Source organism: Narcine bancroftii, chromosome 6 (assembly GCF_036971445.1).
Source record: "Narcine bancroftii isolate sNarBan1 chromosome 6, sNarBan1.hap1, whole genome shotgun sequence".
NCBI lineage: Eukaryota > Metazoa > Chordata > Chondrichthyes > Torpediniformes > Narcinidae > Narcine > Narcine bancroftii.
Window position 1 is genome coordinate 96635697 of NC_091474.1, and position 20606 is coordinate 96656302.

The 20606-nt window shown below is 42.5% G+C and overlaps 1 protein-coding gene across 1 annotated transcript in view; it reads left to right on the top strand.

Moving 5' to 3' along the window:
• tm9sf3 (transmembrane 9 superfamily member 3) overlaps positions 1 to 20606 on the top strand; it is an 88830-nt gene that overhangs the window by 42145 nt on the left and 26079 nt on the right. Inside the window, exons 4-8 of the mRNA XM_069885840.1 lie at positions 4921 to 5081; positions 6943 to 7020; positions 8430 to 8561; positions 11240 to 11406; positions 16766 to 16860. Of these exons, the coding sequence (XP_069741941.1) occupies positions 4921 to 5081; positions 6943 to 7020; positions 8430 to 8561; positions 11240 to 11406; positions 16766 to 16860 (633 nt within the window). The remainder of the gene's footprint in view (positions 1 to 4920; positions 5082 to 6942; positions 7021 to 8429; positions 8562 to 11239; positions 11407 to 16765; positions 16861 to 20606) is intronic.

A 20606-nucleotide genomic window follows, 5' to 3' on the forward strand; every position in this document is an offset into this window, starting at 1 on the left:
TATTGTGTCTGTAAAATAAGTATTGTTTGTACAAATGGAAGTCTTGGATGCTTCGGGTGAGCAGTTCCTTTAGTTGTTCAGCATTGTGGCAAGAAGCTGTTCCTCAGCCTGGTGGCGCTGACTCTGATCCTCCTGCATCTCTTCCCTGACGGGAGCAGCTGAAAGATGCTGTGTGCAGGGTGGAAGGAGTCCTCAATAATTTAGCATGCCCTCTTCAGACAACGATCCTGCTAGATCACGTCAATGGGGGGGGGGGGGGGAGGGGAGGGAGGGAGATCCCAGTGATCCTCTCTACCACTCTTATGATCCTATGGATTCACCTCTGATCCATTTCTCTGCAGCAACCATACCACAGTGTAATGCAGCCTGCTAGGACACTCTCGATAGAGCTCCTCTTGAAGGTAGACGTAATGGTGGCCAGTAGTCTTGCCCGCTTCAGTCTTCTCAGGAAATTCAGTTGCTGTTGTGCCTTCTTGACAAGTATGAGGATGTTGTGTGTCCATGATAGGTCACTAGTTAAGGAAATTCCATGGAACCTGGTGCTCTCCACTCTCTACTACAGAGTTGTTGTGAAGGTGGTTGTTTCTGGTCCTCCTGAAGTCCACGATCATCTCCTTCACCTTGTCCATGTTGAGACTCAGGTTGTTACTCGCACCATTTCACGAGATTTCCCACCTCTTCTCTTTAGCACGACTCATCGTTGTTGCCGATAAGGCCGACGACTGTTGTGTCAGCTGCAAACTTGATGAGACTGTTGGAGCTGGATCTGGTGACGCAATATATCAGGCTCAAGTTTTTGGCCACATCCATTCATTTTATATTCCTCAATGAACAGAAATATCTTTTTTGGATTGTTTCTCAACTAATACAAAAACTTTAATTAAATTGCCCTTTGCCTTTCTGGGGGAAACAGTCCTAGTTTGTGATTTTTTTTTCTTTTGAATCCAAATCAGTTATAATCCTGTTTGGGTGCCCAGAACTTCACTCCCAAGTGCAGTTTAATCTTTGCTATAGAGTAATAAAAAGATGCAACCCTATGGCCCATCGATCATGGTGTTCGTCAATCACCCTTTTAAATTATAAATTTATCATTCATGCAGGACAGAAACGGACTCTTCAGCCACCTAGTCTGTGCTAACCATCAAGCACTCGTGTACACAAATCCTATTTTATTCTCACCATAACCCCATTAATTTCCCCCAGATTCTGTCAATAGGGACAATTCATGATGACCAGTTAACTGACCAACCAGCATGTCTGTAAATGTATCCATCATAGCTACAACTAACTCCAACCCACTTCCATTAGCTTTGTTCCATTACCCTTTCTTCATACCTGTAAGAGACTTTTCATGAATTATGTGCAGAGCCTGGAATTTAATGATTGGATTTATATTGTTCAAAATGTCATGTGTTTGGATGTTTCCCATGATCCTTTAATGTAATTTGTTAGTAAATACGAGGTATAATTGGGCTTCCAGCTGATCACTTGTCACATCTCCCTGCCCCAAATCCATTGGTCTTTTGTTGTTAAGTCAATTTTTGAATCAGTTTGCAATATATTCTAAATTCTATAATCTTCATCTTTAGCCAATAGTATTTCATTTGAAATTTAATGAAATTACTCCTGAAAGTCGAAACAAATGTTTGCCTTGGAGGTAGTGTAACAGAGGTTTACTAAATTCACTTCTGAGGTGAAAAGCAAATGTTAGGCCACACTCACTTGGAGTTTAAAAAAGTAGGTTCTCTAAGGATTTGGCTGCATGGATTCTGTGATTATGCCCCTTAACTGAAGAGGGAAACACCACCATAGTCTCAGATAGAGATTATCGGTGCATTTCTGAGATGATATTGAATGTCTGAAATTCTCCCACCCCGTGATTCAAAGGTGGTCAAAAAGTCACTCATTTGATTAATTCTTCTTTCTTTGGCTTGGCTTCGCGGACGAAGATTTATGGAAGGGGTAAATGTCCACGTCAGCTGCAGGCTTATTTGTGGCTGACAAGTCCGATGCGGGACAGGCAGACACGGTTGCAGGGGAAAATTGGTTGGTTGGGGTTGGGTGTTGGGTTTTTCCTCCTTTGCCTTTTGTCAGTGAGGTGGGCTCTGCGGTCTTCTTCAAAGGAGGTTGCTGCCCGCCGAACTGTGAGGCGCCAAGATGCACGGTTTGAGGCGATATCAGCCCACTGGCGGTGGTCAATGTGGCAGGCACCAAGAGATTTCTTTAGGCAGTCCTTGTACCTCTTCTTTGGTGCACCTCTGTCACGGTGGCCAGTGGAGAGCTCGCCATATAACACCATCTTGGGAAGGCGATGGTCCTCCATTCTGGAGACGTGACCCACCCAGCGCAGCTGGATCTTCAGCAGCATGGACTCGATGCTGTCGACCTCTGCCATCTATGATCTATGATCAATCTAAAGCTGAATCATAGATGTTTTCAAATCTGAGATTGATGGATATTTGGACAAATGAATGTGTGGCAGGGCTTGAGTTTTCTGGGGATCATTGGGATTTCTCCTTGTGCAGGGATGATCTATACTTGAAGGATGGGCTGCACCCAAATTGGAGAGGACACATATCTTGCATGAAACTATTCAGCTGGTGCTATTCAGAGGTTTTAAACCAGTGAGGCGATGGGATGCACCTCAGAATGACAGTGCCACAGGTGGGGAAGGTGATTTTTAGTGTATCTAAATTAATGCAAGGTATCTCACACAGATGAGTTGAGAGCATGGGGTTGTGATATGCTGATGGGAATGTGGTTGAAGGTGAGCTGGTTGGCAGCTCTGTATTCAGAGATATGGATGCTGGCCACATTTTTCATGGTGTCTTGAATCCGGAGTTGTAGCTTTGCAGGTTAATCTCTGAAATATGCACTCTAGGCGCAACATAATAGCAACGTAAATCTTCTGGTGCATACACTACAGCAAGTCGCCATGGCTACTCAGAAATGCTGAAAATACGAGATCCTCAAAGAATAAGGACAGCGCATCAATGGAGAAACCAAAATGTTCAAATTCATTTCCCATCTTGCACACCATCCTCATAGAAATGTTGTCTTCTCCTCACTGTTGTTTAGCCTTCCTGCAGGACTTTTTCTTTACTTTTAAAGTTGTATTTCATGTTCAAACTGCATGCAGAATTAGTGCGGAGATGTACACAATTAGTCTGCACAATAAAGTTTTTTTTTGCATTAACTGTTCCATACTACTGTATGGGCCATGTGAATATACCTGCTCACTTGCCTGCTAAAGAAATGTGTTGAAGGAAGTATTTAGACCTTCCATTTCACATTTTAAGGAATATCTGAAAACGCTACTTTTTGAGGAGAGTTAAATCGGAAGGTCTGCAGATGCAAGGGTTGCAGTGCACAAAAGTGCTGGAGAAACTCAGCAGGTCACAGAGCATCACTGACCAACATTACGGGCCTGAGCCCTTCGTCGAGGTATGAGCAAAAAGCTGGCAGGCACCTGAGTAAAGGGGAGAGGAGCGGAAAGGGCAGGGGAAGGAGCACAGCCTAACAGGTAAGAGATCCTAGGTGGGGATAGAAGAGGAAAAATACTGCGGTGATAGGGGGAGGGTAGCTCTCTGAATGGAGAGGGAAGGGAGAGGAGAGCTGGAGGAAAGGAGTAAGAGGGATAGGGAAAAGAGAGAGACTCAGGGAGGGGTGTAACAGAAACTGGAGAAGTCCATCTTAATGCCATCTAGTTGGAAAGTGATCAGACAGAATATTAGGTGTTAAAACTCTGGGTAGCCACAGTTTGGCAGCACAAGGTAGATAGACGTGTTGGTGTGGGAATGGTATGTTGAATTAAAATGAGTTGGCCACTGGGAGGTCCCTGTAATTGCAGCGGACAGAGTGAAGGTGCTAATTGAAATGATCTCTCAATGTAGAGGAGGCCACAGCAGAAGCACCAGATGCAGTAGATAACCCCTGCACATTCATAAGTGAAATGTTACTTCACTTGGGAGGTCTGTTGAGGCCCCGAATGTGGTGAGGGAGGAGGTGTCACTACGGTAGATACCAAGGGGGCGATTAATGGGAAGATGAGGGAGTGAAGGAGTTCCAAAGGGAGTGGTACCTTCGCCAAAAGGGATGGGTAAGTGTGTCTGGAGGTGAGAGGAAGTGTGTCTGGAGGTGAGAGGAAGTGTGTCTGGAGGTGAGAGGAAGTGTGTCTGGAGGTGAGAGGAAGTGTGTCTGGAGGTGAGAGGAAGTGTGTCTGGAGGTGAGAGGAAGTGTGTCTGGAGGTGAGAGGAAGTGTGTCTGGAGGTGAGAGCATGTAGATAGTGGAAGTGCATAGCATAACATGTTGGATACAGAGGGGATACAATTTATTAAATATGACCACAACTGTTCATTACATACCAGGTCAACTTTTGTTTTAGGTGTTGTCAGCATTATCTTTCCATGGTTAACAAGGGATTTGATGATATTAGCATTTGTGATATTAGCAAGCCTGCTGGGATACTTAAACATCATTCCCCCGCCCCCCCCTCTCCACCCTCTTGTTTGAGTGCTAGTAGCTAGCTATTCTTCATGTGTGTTTGGGCAGAGCATATTGGTTAGAATTTTGAGTATGGTGTGATTGAACCTGATCCTTCTTTGTCATCCAATGTTATGTACTCTCTCACATGTATTACTGGATTATCATCAGGAACCTTGGTTTATTTTTATTTGTTTTATTCCCAAGTCTTTGTCCACTGAAATCAGTTCTAGTAGTTCAATTATGTTCCCCATTCAGTTAAAAAAGTGTCTGGACTTAGCATTTTTTGATTTGGATGGCACATTTAATGCTCTATTTCTTTCCTTAGGTATATTATATTTTTGGGAAGTATACATTTGAGATATTTCACAAATTAACCATTTGCAAAGAAGAATGGGAGTGCTTTCTAAACTGCAGGATTTTTTTTGTTTTCGTAGGGATTGTAGGTGAAGCAGATGAAAATGGAGAGGATCATTTCCTCTGGACCTACAAAAAACTTGAAATAGGTTACAATGGCAACCGAATTGTGGATGTTAACTTGACCAGCGAGGGAAAGGTCAAGTTGGTGGCTAACACTAAGATTCCAATGTCTTATTCGGTAAGGATAGCTTTATAAAGAAAATCTGATTTTATTTTACAATTGGAACCAAATGTTGCACAAATGTAACTGGCTTATTTTTTGGGCATGGAACACCAATTACAAATAAAGCATCTTTTCAGTGGTGCAAATTGTAAATTTCTGTTCACGACACATGCTGTGTAGCCATCTCGGACTCCTGGTTTATTTCTATGCATGATGCCCTATCCTGTTTGTCCACAATCTATTTGAATGTTATTCATATTCCAGAAGTATCCAATTTCCTTTATACAGCAAATACTGTTTTGGTATTTTAGCACCTTGTGCTTCTCATTACATTTGGGCCCACTTTTCATTGTCTTCTGGCAAGTGCAAAGTATTTAGTTAATAATATTGAAGCAAAGATAACCACACTTCTTTCACCTCCCATTATAACTGGAGGTTTTAGTTGCAATCTTGTTCTTAGTCTTCAAGTGATTTGTGAATGGGCTGAGTATATACTGGCCAAAGAAAATGATTAGGACTTCAATTGTTTGGATCCAAGAGGCCATGAAATTTCTATTTTTCACATACTTCAAAACATCAGTGTAGTTATTGCTTATTAAATTTGCTAAATGTTAGATTAAACTAAAATGATTTGTTTTGAATAGAATATGGGTAATGTTGATGGTCATGATACTGATTCAGCAGTCCCCAAATGGAGGTGTCAATTCCACCCAGTCTGTTCTGCATAGATTTCAGGCCTTGCTAGTTAGCATTTAACTAGCCTTTCAAGCTCCTCAGTGCTTAAAACAGTCACTTAAGATGAAGAATAAATACTGCTTTGCCAGCAAACAAAAGTGAAAAGACTGAATCAGAGGTTTAGATGCAATAAATTCCCTTTCTCAGATGGGTTGAGAATACTTAGAGCGATGTGTAAAAGACATGGATTTGAAGATACAATCTGAATAAATGTCAGAAGCAATCACTTGGCTTTCTAAGGCCATCAAGGAAGGGTCATTTATAGGATGCGTTGAAAGATGGTGGAATGAAATTGAATCGATTTCTATGCAATCTTGAATTCAATGACTGTCTCCCATGCCAACATGATTCTATAATTAAACTATGGCATGCCAGTGATGTCTGCTTTACTAAAATTGCAGTTTGAAAGCCTTTTCCTGTTACTAATACTGACTAACTCTGTTTTTGTTGTGTTTTTCTTACATTTACTGTGCACTGGAATTTGCCAATCGTCCTTTTCAAATTCTAGTACAGCCCCATTCTTTGTTCTTAACAGGAGAATGGTTATTAGTGTTAATACTAATTGTATATTCGAGTAAATTTGTACAAGAGCTCATGGCAGATTTCCTTGAACATTTTTGCTAGCTGTTATGCTGGCAAGACACTATATAGAGAACTCCAAATCAATTAATTCCAGTGGCCATCTGTTCAATGACTTGATGCCAATTTTGTTGAGCCATCGAATAAGGGAACTCGTAAAGGAACTCCAGATCAGTCTTAAAATTGCTACCCAAATTTTTTTTGATTTGAGTGTTTTAAGAATCTCTCAATCTGTGCTTGGTCATGCCATGTTACATACTGCAACCAGGTCAGTTGAAAACGGACTGCATCACAAACTTTAATAACTTTAATTGTCAAGGAACATCCTGTATTTTGAAGGTGGTAAGGATAGATTGATAACCAACATTATCTCCATGGTTTTCTTTGGCTAGAATGTCCATCCATATTCAGGCTAAATAAGATGAATTGCTTAACCATTGTAAGATTGATGCTGTAATGGAGTTCTGTGACTAGACGTGTTGCATATTGTGCCGTCGTGTTTTAATTGAACATTTTGCCAAATTCATGTGTATTGTACTGTATTGTTTCCTGCTTTTTCTAGATGAAATGGAAGAAATCTGATGTAAAGTTTGAAGACCGATTCGATAAGTATCTTGATCCATCCTTCTTTCAGCACAGAGTATGTTGCATTTCATAATTACAGTTCTCCTTCTTTCCCAGTTGTACTCTTCAAAGGTAGGCCGAGGAGCAGGTAGTGTAGAGGAAACACAGAAGCTGCAAAAGGACTTGGGAGAAGAGGCAAATGAAATACAATGTCTGACAGTGTTTGGACGTGCACTTTGGTAGAAGAAATAAAGGGCAGACTACTTTTTAAATGGGGTGAAAATTCCCAGATGCAAAGTCCTTGTGCATGACAGCCTGAAGATAAAGTTGAATGTTGAGACAGTGGTGAAGAAGCTAAATGCAATGCAGGATTTCATTTCAAGAGGAATAGATGTGATGCTGAGGCTTTATAAGGTACCGTTGAGGCCTCACTGTGATCTGTTTAGGAAAGGATGTGCTAACGTTGGAGAGGGTTCAGAGGAGGTACACAAGGATGATTCTGGGAATGAAAGAGTCAGCAAGTGAGGAATGTTTTACAGTTCTTGACTGGTACTCTTTGAAATGTAGAGAATTGAAGGGGGGAGGGGGAATCTCATTTAAACATTTTAAATGTTCCTATGGTGGAAAAGATGAGGGCACAATTTCAGGATTGCTGGGCAGAGATGCAGAGGAATTTCGTCAGCCGGAGGGTGGTCAATCTGTAAAATTTATTGCAAAGATGATTGTGGAGGCAGTCTAAAATGGAGTGTGCAGGAATTTTGAGTCAATTTCTGCACCACGATTTATCCTGCAGGATCCCTGCAACTTTTTGGAGGAAGCCTGCAGTGTAAATTGTACCAGAAAAATTCATTGATGGTCATCCACTCTTCTGCACGTCCAATCACAGGGGCGTTTGCAATCAGGTACTTGCAGTCTAAAAAGGAGCCCAGTGTGATCAACCAAACGGGCAGTCATTATGCTAATTTTTTCCACGATTTTCCTGACATTGCAGTCTAAAATATCTAGATTCTTGATTAGCTAGGGCACCGAAGGTTATGGGGAGAAGGTGGGCAATGGGGCTGAGTAGGGAAATGGATCAGCTCATGATTGAATGATGGGGTAGGCTCGATGGGCTGAATAGCCTATTTCTGCTCCTGTGTCTTGTGTGTATTTATTCTTGAGTGACATTGAAATGTAATCTTTGTGTCTCGTCCTTATTTTCAATATGCTAAGTTGCATCCCGCATCTGTATGAATATTTATCTTTCCTTTTATGTTTATTTTTAATATATGTAGTGCATTGTGACAATTCAATTTAATACTATTTTTAATGTCTATTGAGTGCCTGTATGGCCGCAGTAGGTAAGGGTTTCAGTGCATCTTGTATATTGCCCCTGCTGCAGATTGTTCCTGTAGGTCTTGCTAATCCTTTTAAAAGTTTGCTAGTTCTGTAAAATTAAAGAAAATCTCATCTTCACTCAAAAGATGCATTTTTCTGTATCAACAGATTCACTGGTTTTCTATCTTCAATTCCTTCATGATGGTTATTTTTTTGGTTGGATTGGTTTCCATGATTCTAATGCGCACATTACGAAAGGATTATGCTCGGTATAGTAAGGAAGAAGAAATGGATGACATGGTAAGATTAAGTTGAGCTGAAATTAGTTTGATGTTGGGGTCCATTTTGCCTCTGCTACTGGAGTTTTTGTATTTTTATCCATTTATTATTGTTGCAAGCCTTCATGAGATCCTCTTGCTATCCCCTCTGTTTTTAAAAAAAATCAATTCCTGCTTCTTCATCCATCCATAGAAATGTAGTCAAGTTTATTGCCATCTGATTGCACATGCAATGCGACGGGGCAGCAAAACACGCGCAACACATATACAGACGAACAGTATACATATCAGACAAGTACCGTTATGTCATCTATATAAATAAATATTGTTTTGTGAATATGAGAGTCTCGGAGGGTCAGTTCCTTTGGTCGTTCAGCATTCTCACTGCCTGTGGGAGGAAACTGTTCCTCAGCCTGGTGGTGCTGGCTCTGATCCTCCTATATCTCTTTCTCGATGGAAGCAGCTTAAAGATGCCGTGTGTGGGGTGAAAGGGGTCCTCAATGATTTTCTCTGCCATCTTCAGACAACAATCCCAGTAGATCACGTCGATGTTGGGAGGGATGGGTGGGGGGGGGGGGAGACACCCCAGTAATCGTCTCTGTAGCCCCTCATCCTTGGATTATTTTGTAAAATCTTATTTGCAACATGTTCAAAACTACATCTTTCTTGAAGCATAGCACCCAGAATTGAAAACAAAATGTAGAAATACTCGTAATTCAGCCCCTCTTTCTAGGGTTTATCCTAACACCGTATATTGATTCCCTTAATGGATATAGATTCCTATTTTGAATATATTCAATGACTGACCATCGACAGCAAATTTGAGTCAATAATATGTGTTTATAAAGAAATATGAGTAAACAGTGAGAAGCTGGAAGGATTGAGCAGGTCAGGCAGTATCCATGGGCAGAAATAGTTTCAGGTCAGGATGCCTTCTTGAGACTAAGAAGGGGTGAGCACAGGTAAGAGATTCAAGACTCTTATTGTCATGTAATAAAACAGAAAAATATAATGTAACACAAAATTACCTTTAGTCTATGTAAGGCAGACAAAGATTCACAATCAGCAGGAAATTGCCCCAGCACCCCTTGCGGTCAGAAAAAGAAAGTACCCCCATCATCACTGAATGACCATGGTTTCACCATCAGCGTCCCACATCCTTCAGTCCAAACCACTGGTCCACCTGAGCTCCAGATCCAAATCTCTGACACAATCAGGAAGCCCTTGCCTCCCTCTCACATCTCAGCTCTGATACCTAGAACCCTATCAGCCAGTCTCCAGCAGTCCGCAGACTGGCATGAGTCCCTTGACCACAGTTTCCAGTAGTGTGCAACCTGCGTGATTCCTCGCCTTGAGTCACAACAGCCTGCCATCTGTGTGTTCTTCAGCCACAGAACCCCTAGCTGGTCCACCACCATGGTCATTTCCTCTGCTTCTCCTTCTCAAATGGGGATGGGGTGGGTATGGTCTCCCTGTTTTATGATGGCCTATGCCAGTCCTCTGCTTCCAGGAATCTGCATCCTCTCGAGGACACTGCCAAACTTAGGCGCCGCCGTCTTAGGCCCAGATGTTGAGGTTGCAGAATGTTAAAATAAACAAGCGTCAGCTGCTTTAGCAAGCTGTTTAATGCCCGCAGGGAACCGCCAGCAGTTGGACTGGGCAGTAGAATCCTGCGGAGGAGTGCTGTGACTCCACTTCCCACTCTCTGAACCAGTGGCAGAGCTGCCATTACGGTGGCTCTGGCACTGCTGCCATTTTTTTCTGCAAGAAGCTGTGAAGTGATGGGGGAGAGGGCAGAGGTTAAAGAAGTCTAGTGCTCTGATTGAAGGAGAGAAAGGGGTGAAAACTGGAGGGGTAGGGAGATGGAGAGACCAGGGGAGGGGATACCAGAAATTGGCAGTTGATATTGTTGTCATCTGGTTGGAGATTGCCGACACAGGTGTTCTTCCAATTTGCATGTAGTTTTGGGTTTAGCAATACTTGAGAGCTTAGACACGTCAGCATGACATCAGTGCGTGGAATTAAAATGTTGCCCTCTGGGAAGACCTTGTGTTGCAGTGGACTCAACACACTGACCTCCCAGAGTGCATCCAGTCTCCTATCGGCCAATCATTTTAATTCCACACCATTGTCAATCTAACACATCTATGATTAAAGTTTAAAAACCAGATTTATAAGCTATGTCTTCTGTGGTCTCTGAATGTCATGAAAAGTTCTCCTGATAAAGTAGGGCAAGTTAAATCCTCTCATGGGCTTCGAGTTCTTGCCAAATGTATTTCCCTGCTTTATGGTTTAACCCCTTTGTATCAATTATTGTCATCAGTCTGATACCACTCTAACTACCCTACCCCCCCCACACCATCTTTATTTCCCCAATCACTATGAGAAGCATAAAGGACCTTATAAATATGCTACTGCATTATTTCTCTCCAAAGCCCCCACTGGAGAAATCCTGCAAACTGCCAGGATACTCGTCCCAATGTTCTGGGGGACAAAGGGTAGATGTATGACAACAATCCTGAAGGTTCCTTGATGCCGCTTCTTCTGTTTATAAAACTTTCACTTTAGGTGCTTAAAGCAAGTAATATATATATTTTTTGCTTTGCAGCTTCCAACTAGCCCTTGAAAATTAACATTTGATAGTGTTGCTTGAAATCAGTACTGGCTAGGACTTGTTCTTTGTGTATGATGTTTTAACAGGACAGGGATCTGGGAGATGAATACGGATGGAAACAAGTTCATGGGGATGTGTTCAGACCATCAAGTCATCCATTAATATTCTCTTCACTGATCGGGTCTGGTTGCCAGATTTTCTTTGTATCCCTTATTGTCATCATTGTGGCCATGATAGAAGACTTGTACACAGAGTAAGTACGTACATCCTGCAGCACTTTTCACTGTGCTTCAGCAGTGGTCTAACTTGTTCTTCCTTTCACATTGAGAAATGCACAGCTTTGAACACAATGGTTGACTTTGGCGTGTCTGAACTTGCAGTTTAGTGGGTGATTGTACTTCTCAAGCAACAAGGTACCAGGTTATGCTGATCCTCAAGATCTGAGCCTGAGTGGTACTTGATCATGGCTGGATTCTCCTCGAGGCCCTGGATGCACTTCATCTAGTAGCAAAAGATGGTTTAAGTATTCCTTGTTCTCCTTCTTCCTCCCACCACCACACACCCCACCCCCTCCACAAACCTCAGTTTGTCTGAAAGTATGCTTGTGTGGTGATCACATCAAAGGGAATTGTGCACAGCGGTCGGTGGTGAACCATACACATGTTGGAGTTGTTTGAACCTGGAGAGGAAAGGTTTGTGGTGTTGGTTCACTGTTAACATTGTTTTTTTTGGTAATATTTTATTTACTATTTTAATATATTTAAGAATCATAACAAATGTAAAAGATCAAGAAAACCTCTCCCTCCAATATAAGTCCTATTAAACATTGTCAGTGCATACAGTAAAACATAGGGAGACACGATAATACCACAGTGTTAAAATCTTTACAGAGGTCTACTGGATGGCCAGTAGCAATCTTAACCCTATATTGGTACCAGTGAGGTATCTATATGCTCTAAATAGGCTGCTATATTTTTTAGGAAGGTGTTAAATCCCTTCCTGAGATTGTATGTGACCTTTTCAAGTGGGATGCAGCTATTCACCTTCAAAGACCATCTATCCATGAGTAGATGGGAGTCAAACTGCCATGTTATTGCTGTGCATTTCCTGGCCACACATCAGGCAATTTCTGTGAATTTAATTTGGGAAGGTGACTCCCGTGATTTTAGGGTATCACAGAGGCCATACCAGGAAGGCCTCATCTTCGGGCAAAGCCAGGTAAAAGGAACCAACCTCTACACCTAAAGCTCATCTCTCATAATTCAGGTTTTTATTGGTGCTATTGGTGAGGTATACTTGATGGAAAAAAAATTATAATGGACCAATCTATACCTGGCATTGATAGTAGCCATCAAACATCCCTGACATAGATTTGACTAGAGTTGTTTGTCAATTGTTGACCCCCATCTCACTCTAGATTTATGTAAACCTGGCTTTGGGCCCTCACTCATCAATAAAATATACATTTTAGAAATAAACTTGTATCCATTTCCTTCATGGAGTAGTTTCTCCTTTTCAGTGAGTTCCAGTAGAGTCATTTCAGGGCCCAAATTGGCCGAAAGTTAAAATCACAACTGAAGGTAACAAAAAAGGTCTTGTTGGGCAAGTCGTATTTCTTCTTCAGCTTTTTATGACAATCCTCCAGATGTTGTATCCCCTTATGACTGTTAACGTTGCTTGATCTGACTTCCTGTAGTTTTGGAACCGATTGTTCAATAGGTTTACAATCGCTGATAAGAATATACATATTTAATATTGAATCCATGCTTGCAATCTTCCAATGACTCACTTGTTTCCCCGGTGCTCTGAACTTGAGCCTGTAACACTCCAAGGGCCGATTCCCAAAAGATTGCTTCATTGCTCTGCTGAACCTGTTCTGAACAATTTTCGCACATACCTTTTGGGAGTCTTTGAACATGGTTATTCTGTTATAACTATGCAAGACTTGGGCAGACAGTCACATCATGCATCAAATTGAGCTCATTCAGGTTTTCTGTGCAGTGCGTATAAGGGGCAAAGGATTTGAGGCTGGAGTATGTTTGAAGGTCTAATTGAATAGTGGTTGGTATAAATGTATTTTGTTAGCGGGGAAGGGGAGAGCTCAGGTGTTCAGGGAAGAAAAATATCATAAAGGGAAAACTATTAAAATGAGTGCATCCTTGACAAGATTATCACCAGTTAAGAAGGTTCCCATAATTGAAATAAATCAAATAATATCATCCCCATAATTTTCTAGCAACTGCCCTTGAAACTGGTCCAGTCATGATGCAATGAAGGGGTTCCATCATTTCAGTTGCAAGCAGAATCTGGATTTTTGTCATAATTTGCTTATTGTATCAACCACCAGCAGCCTGTGATATTTCAGGCAGCAGAATTGAGCTGCTGGTTTTATGCTGCAGCAACTAGTTCTTTTAACCAAGGATAGCAGAGTCGAAGCCAAGCAATTCCACTTTTGATCACGAAAATAGAATTTTACAGCACCGAAGCAGGCCATTACACCCAACTTGTCCAAGCTAGTCCCATCGGTCTATGTTTGGCCCACCCTCCTCTAAACCTTTCCTATTCATGTTCCTGTCTAAATGTCTTGAACATTAACTTGTCCTTGCTTCTACCATTTCCTCCAACAGTTTGCTCCTTCCTTTAATCCACCACCCTCTGTGAAGAAGTTGCCCCTTGGGTACAATTTCCAACCCCCACCCCCCGCCATCACCTGAAATCCATGTACCTCTGATATTATAAACTTAGTGGGAGGTCTTGTCTCACAAATCTGATTTTTTTGATGATGTGATCAAGAAGGTGGGAAATGTGGATTCCAGCAAAACATTTGATAAGGTTTCACACAGTAGCTGCTCTGAAAGGTTAGATGGCTTGGGATCCAAGGTGAGAGAGCAGAATGGATAGAAAATTGGCTTCGTGGGAGAAAGCAGAGTGTGATGGTGGAAGGTTGGGTCTCAGGCTGGAGGCCTGTGACTAGTGGATTTCCTCAAGGCTCGTTGCTGTTTGTCATGTACAGGTACACCCTGACTTACAAACGTAATTGGGACCAAAGGATCAGTCATATCTTGAAATGGAGATGTTGGAATTTTGCCTCCGCATGTGGTGTATCGAAGTCTTAAAGCATACTTTTTAATCAAATATTGTATTTGATAAACTATAACAGGGATACAGGGCACGTAAGAGCCAAAATGTGCATCCCAGGGCGCAGTTATCTTAATTCCTGTGTGCATGCATAAGTCTTCGATTAGCGCATGTGTGGTGAGTTGGCACATGTGTGCCCTGACGATATTGAACTTGCGTCCTTAAATCTCGCGCATATACCAATTGAAGTTCAATATGTGAACGCTCCGCGCATATGCCAACCGAAGATTTGCGCATGCACACAGGAATCAAGATGGCCATGCCAAACCTATGGACCCTGGGACGCCAACTAACAAAGTAAGTATGCACGTTTTGGCTCTTATATGGCCTGTATTTCTGTTATAGTTTGTCAAATATAACATAAACTGCATAAATTTTATATTTTTCTTACGTTTTTTAAAAGTTTGGTCGTATATGCGGATGGACATGTCGCATAGGTTGCAAGTTGAGGAGTACCTGATTTAGATGAAAATGTACATAGCATGATTAGCACGTTTAAAGATAACTCTAGAGAGTCTCGTGTAGAGAGTGAATGCATTACTGAAGATTGCTGTAGGTCTGATCCCTTCGTCAAGAGGTAGCTCTGGATCCTGTTTGGATTTATATGCTCCATTCCTTAACATTTTGACAAAATATCAAAAAACTGAAATACTTTCAAAATGCATATTGTGTGGTGTTCTTGATGGCTTGGTGACTTGTTTCCAGTGAGTAGTTGAACTGGGTAAATCATGGTTTAACCAAACTTTCTCTGTTGGTTGATCTCGGCCTAAGCAGCTGCTGTGGTTCTGCAAATGACTTTGACGTTCGGTTACAGAAAAGGAAGATTGTGACATTCCGATCTGATGAAATGATATAATCATTTCAGCAATGGTTATTAGAACATGGAACATTCCAGCACAGTACAGGCCCTTCAGTCCATGATGTTGTGCCAACCTATATAAACCAACTCAACAATCTAAATCTTCCCTACCTCAAATCCATAACCATCTATTTTTCTTGCATCCATGTGCCTGTGCAAGAGTCTTTTAAATGTCCCACTACCCAGCAAGGCATTTCAGGCACCTACTCTGTGTATTCAAAAAAATACCCCTGACATCGCCCCCCACCTTAAACAAATGCCCTCTGGTGTCACCCTAGAAAAAGATGCTGGCTGTCCACCCTATCTGTGCCTCTCACTCCTCATCCTTCACTCCAAAGAGAAAAGTTCTAGCTCTGTTAACCTTATATGGCCTATATTCTCCAGTCCAGGCAGCATTCTGGCCAATCTCTGCAATCTCTCCAAAGCTTCCACATCTTCCCTGCAATGAGGCAAATGTGGTCTAACCACAGTTTTATAGAACTGCAATGTTACCTGACAGCTCTTGAACTCAAACCCCCAACTAATGAAGGCCAGCAAACCATATGCCTTCTTAACAACCTGATCAACCTGCACAGCATCCTTGAGAGGTCTTTTGATTTGGACCCTAAGATCCCTCTGCTCTTCCACACTGTTAAGAATCCTACTGTAACCCCCCCCCCACTTCAAGTTTGACCTTCCAAAATGCATAACTTTACACTTGTCTGGTTTGAACTCCATCTGCCCAACTCTGCACCCTGTCTATTTCCTGTTGTAACCTATTGTTGTAATTATTACTATAATATCAGGTTGAGGAGCCCAGACCTGAATCTTTGGTTACCCTTTACTTCCTATGCATACAATGTGACCTGCTTAAGTTCCTTAGTACATGTGTGTATTACAGTCAACCCCAGCACCTGTAGACTTTCTGGTTTAACATTATTGTACATGCGGAGGTAATTTAGCCCATTCTAATCAGACCAACCTTCAACCAGCTTTCTCCATTCCTTCCTCAGAGTTCAAAGTTATTTTTCCTCAATTCCTGCTTGAAAGCCCTGTTTGATTTACTCCAGTCCCCTTTGCAGACAGGGAGTTCCACATCCTAACTGCTCTAAAAATATTAAACAGAGCTCAGTCACCTTGCATTGTTTTGGACGAAAACAGTGCCCTCTGATTTTTGAACCACCAGCTCATGGGAAAATTTTTTTTTAAATTATATCTAAGCCCGTCATGGTTTCGGTGGCTTTTATTAAATTGAATTGACATCCATCTGGGCATGGTTGAATCATGCAAGTTTCACCGTTGAGTGAATGTGAAGATCGTCTGTTTAGGATGAAGTGCCCTTATTTATCATTGCATTTCTGTTCCCCTGTAGATGTATCAAGAAATTACTGAACAAAGAATGCTATTTCTGTGATACCTTTTTTTGTCTTCTGCATGTTGCAAAGCATTAGCAGTCAATACCAATAAATGTGGTATGAAATTATGGAGAGATTTAGACTAACACCAAAAAGAGTCAATATTTCATATTTCTGATGGCAGCCTGTTCAATGATTCGATGTAAAATCCACATTGAGTGAAAAATATCTTCAATTTTAAGCTCTTATCTATTTTCTGCTTCTGTTTTATCCTTTTCCAGGAGAGGATCTATGCTCAGTACAGCCATATTTGTGTTTGCTGCAACATCACCACTGAATGGTTATTTTGGAGGGAGCCTATATGCCCGACAAGGAGGTATTTATCAGTTTGACATTTTTATTTCTTGGTTTCATTCCAGGGTGTACAGATTGCATTGTATTTTGGGTGTTTCACCAATGACCAACATGAAATTAACAACATGGCTCAATCCATTCCAGTTTCTTATTGTGCAAATACTTCTTTGTCTCCCAGCATATACCTTGCTTCAAAAATAATGCTGGAGAAACTCAGCAGGTCAAACAACGTTCTTTATATAGCCAAGATAAAGATAGGTGACCGATGTTTTGGAAAAATGTAGACAGATGTCCGAATTTAAAGGGGAGAGGCAGGGGGTAATAAGTGGAGAAAAGAGGGAGGGCACAGCAGCAAGCGGAGGGATGGCTGGGTGAATAAAGAGGGTGGAGAGCTGAGGGAATGAAGAGAGGAGGAAGGAAAAGGAGACTGGGTTAGCAGAAACCTGAAAAGTTGATGTTAATGCCATCCGGCTGGAGAGTGCCCAGACGGAAAATCATGTGTTGTTCCTCATGTGTGGTCTTGGGTAAAGGTAGAAACACCAGTGCGGGATGGGAAAGGATTCTATTCCTTTCTCACAGTGCTCAACAAATGTATATTCCAGTTACAAACAAGGACAGTAAGGGTAAGGAGAACCAGCCTTAGATAACAAAGGAAATAAAGGAAGGCATCAGATAAAAAGCTTGTGTGCACAATCACCAAAAGTAGTGGGAAGCTGGAAGATTGGAAACTCATTAAAAAGGAACAAGAGCCATAAAGTAATCAATAAAGAAATGATTATGAAAGTTTACTAGCACAAAAGATAAAAACAGATAGTAAAAGTTTTTATAATTATGTAATGTGGCTAAAATGAAAGTGGAAGATGAGAAGGAGGAATATGGAAATGGCTGAGGCCCCTGAACAATTTTTTTTGTTGGTCTTCACGGTGAATGCTAAAGGGTTGTGTTAAGGATGCAGTGGGAGGTGAGGACCTTGATGCAATCACTAAAGGGGTAGTACTGAGGACATTCATGGGCCTGAAGGTAGATAAGTCCCCTGGACTGATGGAATGCAACCCAAGGAACTGAAAGAAATGGTGGGTTATAGTGGAGCAGGGGTGGCCAGCCTTTTACATTCCATACGTCAGTTTTATCATGCACAAGCTCAGATGCGCTATCCAACTCTTGCACCCTCATTCTTGTAAAAATATGTTAATATAGACATATGTAGCATTTTGCATGATACTGAATTGAATTATTTATTTACCACATTTTAAACACAACAGATTGTTGCTCCAAAGTCTTTACATCAATTAACAAAAACATACACAAAGCACAAAATCAACAAACACAAGGCTAGACACTGGACAAGAGGATCATCTCGCAGAATAGTAATGGGTTGGAGAAACGCGTGGACGGCAACAAGATGCCTAAACGTGGTCGACTTAGTCCCGTGCCCTACAACCCCAAACTCTCTGGGCGGGTGTTGCAGCTCCCTAGACAACTATGACTAAAGCGAGGCCAAGACTTTTATCTGAGGTCAAGGGAACCAATACAAATTCAAAGCTTATCATCATTTCTTAAAGCTGTAGCAATTATAATGAGCAGCAGTAAAAAAAAATGAGATAACATTCTTGGAGACAGGTGCATCATTCGGGTAAAACACAAGGCACGAAACACAATTTAGACTCAAAACGTTACATAAATTACTTAAATCACAAGCTAAACTAAATTTATTATACATAAAACACTCAGTTGCAATTATATAAAAAAACTCGAAAAAAACTGTGCCACCAATACTTTGACTAGAAACCAATACTAGCACCATAAGGGTTGAAAGACCACAGCAGCCCTCTGTAGCTTGAGAAAGGAGTCTCTCCATTCACATTCTCTGGCACCTGGAGTTATAGTATAGGCATCTCTGTGCCCCACAGGCACTCACATTACCACCAGCCCCCATAGCACGGCCCCTCAGGAGCACCCCACTCGCATGAAGAAGTCCGGCCCCATGAACAGTCCACAATTCAGCTTCACAACCTCAGTGAGGCATCCCCTCTAGCAGGTCTGCCAACTTCACCCAGCGACAAACCCTGGGCTCCACCTCAGTCGCTGCAGGTCCACATCGGTTGTCCCGACCCCAGGCTGGGCTGCTCCTGCCTCCACACCGGTCGTTTAAGCCACACCGCTGTCATCCAAGCCTCCACACTGACATCCCAGGCACCTGACTCAGCCATCAGGACCTCTGCAAACAGAGCTAGAATCGCCACCAGCAAATTTTCTAAACCACAATAGATCCCTCAAACACTCTCTGGTGCTTGTCCGTCGGTTCCAGTGCCTCAGACATTGTGCACGGCATATTGATTTAATATAAAATTTGATATATTGATTTAATATAAAAACTAAATAAACTTACCTTGCTGAAAATAATTGCCAAGTTTTAGATTTATTCTCAGTAAAACCCATTTCTATTTCTCAGCTACTTGAATTCCTGTGATAGATTTTTTTTCTACAAATCAGTTTTTGGTTTATACTTTTTGCATGAGTAATCTTACTTTTTTATTTCATGTAATGAAAATCTACATCTGTGGTCCCATAGTTATTCGGTTACTGAGAGCAAGTCTGCAGCAATTTAGAAAAAGTGATCGCTAGCTCTAGGAAATTGTACACTGAAGCTGATCTGTCTGCCCCGCTCTCTCCCCACAGCCCTGTGTCAGTCCCCACACTGATCTCACGGCCTCGATCTCTCTACAGAGCCCTGTATCAATCCCAACTAGTCCCACTGCCCTGCTCTCCCCACAGCCCTGTATCAAACCCCACAGCCCTGTATCAAACCCCACAGCCCTGTATCAAACCCCACAGCCCTGTATCAAACCCCACAGCCCTGTATCAAACCCCACAGCCCTGTATCAAACCCCACAGCCCTGTATCAAACCCCACAGCCCTGTATCAAACCCCACAGCCCTGTATCAAACCCCAGCAGCCCTGTGTCAGTCCCCACACTGATCTCACGGCCTCGATCTCTCTCCAGAGCCCTGTATCAATCCCAACTAGTCCCACTGCCCTGCTCTCCCCACAGCCCTGTATCAAACCCCACAGCCCTGTATCAAACCCCACAGCCCTGTATCAAACCCCACAGCCCTGTATCAAACCCCACAGCCCTGTATCAAACCCCACAGCCCTGTATCAAACCCCACAGCCCTGTATCAAACCCCACAGCCCTGTATCAAACCCCACAGCCCTGTATCAAACCCCACAGCCCTGTATCAAACCCCACAGCCCTGTATCAAACCCCACAGCCCTGTATCAAACCCCACAGCCCTGTATCAAACCCCACAGCCCTGTATCAAACCCCACAGCCCTGTATCAAACCCCACAGCCCTGTATCAAACCCCACAGCCCTGTATCAAACCCCAGCAGCCCTGTATCAAACCCCAGCAGCCCTGTATCAAACCCCACAGCCCTGTATCAAACCCCACAGCCCTGTATCAAACCCCACAGCCCTGTATCAAACCCCACAGCCCTGTATCAAACCCCACAGCCCTGTATCAAACCCCACAGCCCTGTATCAAACCCCACAGCCCTGTATCAAACCCCACAGCCCTGTATCAAACCCCACAGCCCTGTATCAAACCCCACAGCCCTGTATCAAACCCCACAGCCCTGTATCAAACCCCACAGCCCTGTATCAAACCCCACAGCCCTGTATCAAACCCCACAGCCCTGTATCAAACCCCACAGCCCTGTATCAAACCCCACAGCCCTGTATCAAACCCCACACGGATCCCACTGCCC